Below are 5,000 nucleotides of genomic sequence, written 5' to 3'. Positions count from 1 at the left end.
CCTGCTGGACGCCTGGCTCGCCCTGTACCCGCGCGCTGTGGGCCTCTGCATCGCCACTGCTCTCTTCCTGCACTACTTCTTGCTGGCCTCCTTCACGTGGATGGGTCTGGAGGCCCTGCACCTCTACCTGGCCATCGTCAAGGTCTTCAACAACTCCACGCCCCGATACATGCTCAAGTTTGCGCTGATTGGATGGGGTGAGTTTGTTTTGATTGGATGGCGTGGGTTTTTGCTGATTGGTTGGGGTGAGTTTGTTTTGATTGGATGGGGTGACCTTGTGCTGATTGGATGGGGTGAGTTTGTTTTGATTGGATGGAATGAGTGTGCACTGATTGGATGGGGTGAGTTTGTTTTGATTGGATGGGGTGCGTTTTTGCTGATTGGTTGGGGTGAGTTTGTGTTGATTAGTTGGCGTGACCTTGTGCTGATTGGTTGGAGTGAGTTTGTTTTGGTTGGATGGAGTGAGTGTGCACTGATTGGATGGGGTGAGTTTGTTTTGATTAGATGGCGCGAGTTTGTGTTGATTGGATGGGGTGATTTCCAGATCTTTTATTTCAGCTCCAACATACCTGAACAAAGGCATTAAGAACAAGGATTACCTGGTACAGATGTAATAGCGGCTAGATAAGATCAATATAGCTGTTGGGGCTCCGGGTCCCTGGGGTTAGGCTTTTTTTTAGACGCGTCAAGTGTGTCATGAATTCCAGGTATACCATTACTGGTGGTCATCATTGTGATTGCGGTAAACAAGGACAACTATGGCCCCATCACCTACGGGAAGTTTTCTGATAACACCACAGATGATTTGTAAGTTGGACCCTATTGGCTGAGTAATAAATGTACCCAGATAGAGCCTTCCTGCCGTATTCTGCTCAGATGCTGTTTAAGAGTGAAGCCCTTTAAGGACACCCCCCCTTTGTTCTAGCTGCTGGCTGAAGAACGACATCGCCTTCTACGTGGCGGTGGTTGCCTACTTCTGCGTGATCTTTGTGTCCAACCTGGTCACGTTTGTAATGGTCATGGTGCAGCTAAGACGCATCAAACGGAAGAACCCACACAACAACCAGTACCGCAGTGGCGTGCAGGAGCTGCGCAGTGTGGCCGGGCTCACCGTGCTGCTGGGCCTCACCTGGGGTTTCGCCTTCTTTGCCTGGGGACCTGTCAACCTGGCCTTCATGTATCTCTTCTGCATCTTCAACTCCCTGCAGGGTGAGGAGCTTTGTAACATCTGAGAAACAGGAGAAGAAAACAAACACACAAAAAAAAACATGTAGGGCACTGGCATTCCAGTGAACCAACACACATGGTCACACAATGATTAAAAGAGTTAATACGTTTAGCTTGTAATGTCAGTCTGTTCAGCACAAATGTAATGTTTTCCCTGTTTGTGCTTGCTCTCTCTCTCTCAGGATTTTTCATCTTTGTGTTCCACTGTGCCATGAAAGAGAATGTGCGGAAACAATGGCGCACATACCTGTGCTGTGGCAGGTTCAGACTAGCCGAAAACTCAGGTACATCACACACTGTCTCACAAACTCAGGCACATCACACGCTGTCTCACAAACTCAGGCACACCACACACTGTCTCACAAACTCAGGTACATCACACACTGTCTCCCAAACTCAGGTACATCACGCACTGTCTCCCAAACTCAGGCACATCACACGCTGTCTCACAAACTCAGGCACATCACACACTGTCTCACAAACTCAGGTACATCACACGCTGTCTCACAAACTCAGGCACATCACACGCTGTCTCACAAACTCAGGCACATCACACGCTGTCTCACAAACTCAGGTACATCACACGCTGTCTCACAAACTCAGGTACATCACACGCTGTCTCCCAAACTCAGGTACATCACACGCTGTCTCCCAAACTCAGGCACATCACACGCTGTCTCACAAACCCAGGCACATCACACGCTGTCTCACAAACTCAGGCACATCACACACTGTCTCACAAACTCAGGCACATCACACGCTGTCTCACAAACTCAGGTACATCACACACTGTCTCCCAAACTCAGGCACATCACACACTGTCTCACAAACTCAGGCACATCACACACTGTCTCACAAACTCAGGCACATCACACGCTGTCTCACAAACTCAGGCACATCACACGCTGTCTCACAAACTCAGGCACATCACACGCTGTCTCACAAACTCAGGTACATCACACACTGTCTCCCAAACTCAGGTACATCACACGCTGTCTCACAAACTCAGGCACATCACACGCTGTCTCACAAACTCAGGCACATCACACGCTGTCTCACAAACTCAGGCACATCACACACTGTCTCACAAACTCAGGCACATCACACACTGTCTCACAAACTCAGGCACATCACACGCTGTCTCACAAACTCAGGCACATCACACACTGTCTCACAAACTCAGGCACATCACACACTGTCTCACAAACTCAGGTACATCACACGCTGTCTCACAAACTCAGGTACATCACACGCTGTCTCACAAACTCAGGTACAACATCACACACTGTCTCACAAACTCAGGCACATCACACGCTGTCTCACAAACTCAGGCACATCACACACTGTCTCACAAACTCAGGCACATCACACACTGTCTCACAAACTCAGGCACATCACACGCTGTCTCACAAACTCAGGCACATCACACGCTGTCTCACAAACTCAGGCACATCACACGCTGTCTCACAAACTCAGGTACATCACACGCTGTCTCACAAACTCAGGTACATCACACGCTGTCTCACAAACTCAGGTACAACATCACACATTGTCTCACAAACTCAGGTACAACATCACACACACTGTCTCCCAAACTCAGGTACAACATCACACACACTGTCTCACAAATTCAGGAACAACACATTTTCTCACAAATCAACTTGAAAACTAGCTCCTTATATGTCATAGCCATGTCTTTTCCTGGTCTCTTGCACGAGGGGGCATTTTTAAAGCTATATTGCAAAAAAGCCATGCGCAGTGATACTTTCAGTGTCTGCTGCGGTTCTGAAGCCGTCTGTCTGTCTTTCTGTCTGCAGACTGGAGTCGCACACATACTAAGAAGACCTCCTTGCCCACAACGAGCTATACACACCATTCTCAAACCCAGAACTCATCTAGCACTGCCTCCCTCACCACTGGCAGGTCACTGTCCAGCGTCCACTAGTAAGGTGATCTCACAGTCACTCTGTCAGACATGTGGCAAACCATTCACAGACCCTGTAGTCTACCGATTAAGAATAACCTGTTGTTTATTCTCTCATTGCAGACTTTCTCATTGAGGAGAACTTGTTCTCAATGTGTTCCGCAGTAAAGCTCACCACAGACTGGATCACTGTACAGACCGGACTGCTGTGGTCCCGTAAAAAGTAGCGAATGGACAGTTTCAGGCACGTACATCTGCATTCCAGGCCCAGTTACAAAGGGCTTTGCCAAAACAGCTTGAAAAGCTGATGAATGAAATCAAGGAGATGTGTGAGAGAAAGATGATATGAGGCTGCATTCCTGTCACAGCACACGAGGGTGTAAGAACAGGAAGCCTTTTGGGAGGGGGGTGCGGAACAGGACGCACAGACTCCCTTGACGCAGTGAAAACCTTTAATGACATAAAACATGAAGGACAGCAGGCGCACTCACACACAGTAACAACGGTGAACATGAACGCATGTTTAAACACTAACAGTGGCGTTAACAGCTAACGCTAACAGACATTGACATTGACAATGACCAACAGCGAGGCACGCACTGACGAGGATTTAAATAGACGTACAAACACTCGACGTTAAACCCTGTACAGGTGCGTTCCATCACGGGGGTGTGGCTACATACAAGGGTGACCCCCCCCCCCCCCCCCCATGCAGCAGGCTGTACCATGTGACTTGTGGGGGCGGGGGAGTGTCCCGTGACAGTAGCTAATCACCTCTTACTGTCAAGTAAACAAGAAGTCATTAAAACGCCAAACTTATGTAAATAAACTTGAATAAAATTGTCATTGATTTAGAGGAAACTGATTTAGAAGATACAGTATTAAACACTTCCTGCCTTTGAATCCTCAAAGATTGAAATGTGTAGGTGTCAATACAGACTGAAACAGCACCTTGTACCTGTTTATTTTAAATAATTAATTTCTGAATGCATGAGTAACAGAACTTTATAGTTTGGACTGTATTGATACAATAGGTAATGTGAAAAGTTTGTATATGACTAACATAATAGGTAATGAGAAATGTGGTAAATTTTTAGTAAAGATTTTTTAACCTGTTTGGAGACAACGTAATCATCTTAATATAGAATAAAAGTCTGTTCCATGAGTTCAAGTTACTGGTCACTTAAGATATAAAGATTATTAGTAAATCACTTATAGTTAGGTTTGTTTTTCTTTATCCTGTTCAAGTTATTAATTACTCATGCAGTACCAGACTATGTAAATTTGATTATCGAATATGAATGTTGCCATTTATAAGGCAAAATGGTGTAACTTTTGTTCAGAATAACAACACTGAAGGTCTGGTGAATGTGGACAACCTGGAGCTTAATGCTCAATGCTTTAAAGACAGTGGAAATGGTTACTGACAGCCCACAGCCCCACCCCATCACTGTGGTGACTCCACCCCCATCATTGTAGGTTACTCTACCCCATCACTGTGGTGACTCCATTCCATCACTGTGGGTGACTCCACCCCATCACTGTGGTGACTCCCCAGTTGACACATCCCAGTTGGAATGTTTCTGATTTCTGGGCACCATCATCACCAGTGATCTCAGCTCCATAAGATCCATCAGCTCTATCACCCAGAAGGCACAGCAAAGGATGCGCTTCCTGTAGTTAAAGAAGACCCGGCTCTCCCGCTGATACAAACTCACTGCACTTTGCTTATGTTGTCGCATAGCACCTTGTTTAGTGCACATAGCACATTTGTATTTCATTACATTCATTTTTAATGAACTCCTCAATCTGGGCATATTTCTTGCTCTGCTTATTTTTGTAATTATAT

At 46.3% G+C, this 5,000-nt stretch overlaps 1 protein-coding gene across 1 annotated transcript in view; it reads left to right on the top strand.

The window, feature by feature from the left end:
* Positions 1–3,547, top strand: part of adgrg2a (adhesion G protein-coupled receptor G2a) — a 19,662-nt gene extending 16,115 nt beyond the window's left edge. Inside the window, exons 28-33 of the mRNA XM_035526422.1 lie at positions 1–197; positions 708–807; positions 926–1,209; positions 1,410–1,511; positions 3,045–3,171; positions 3,275–3,547. The exon at positions 1–197 is cut by the window's left edge and continues 75 nt beyond it. Of these exons, the coding sequence (XP_035382315.1) occupies positions 1–197; positions 708–807; positions 926–1,209; positions 1,410–1,511; positions 3,045–3,171; position 3,275 (811 nt within the window). The 3' untranslated portion in view covers positions 3,276–3,547. The remainder of the gene's footprint in view (positions 198–707; positions 808–925; positions 1,210–1,409; positions 1,512–3,044; positions 3,172–3,274) is intronic.
* Positions 3,548–5,000: the final 1,453 nt, after the last annotated feature.

This window comes from Electrophorus electricus, chromosome 5 (genome assembly GCF_013358815.1).
Source record: "Electrophorus electricus isolate fEleEle1 chromosome 5, fEleEle1.pri, whole genome shotgun sequence".
NCBI classification, from domain to species: Eukaryota; Metazoa; Chordata; class Actinopteri; order Gymnotiformes; family Gymnotidae; genus Electrophorus; species Electrophorus electricus.
Note: the sequence above shows the minus strand (reverse complement) of the source record. Positions and strands in the feature narration are given on the sequence as shown.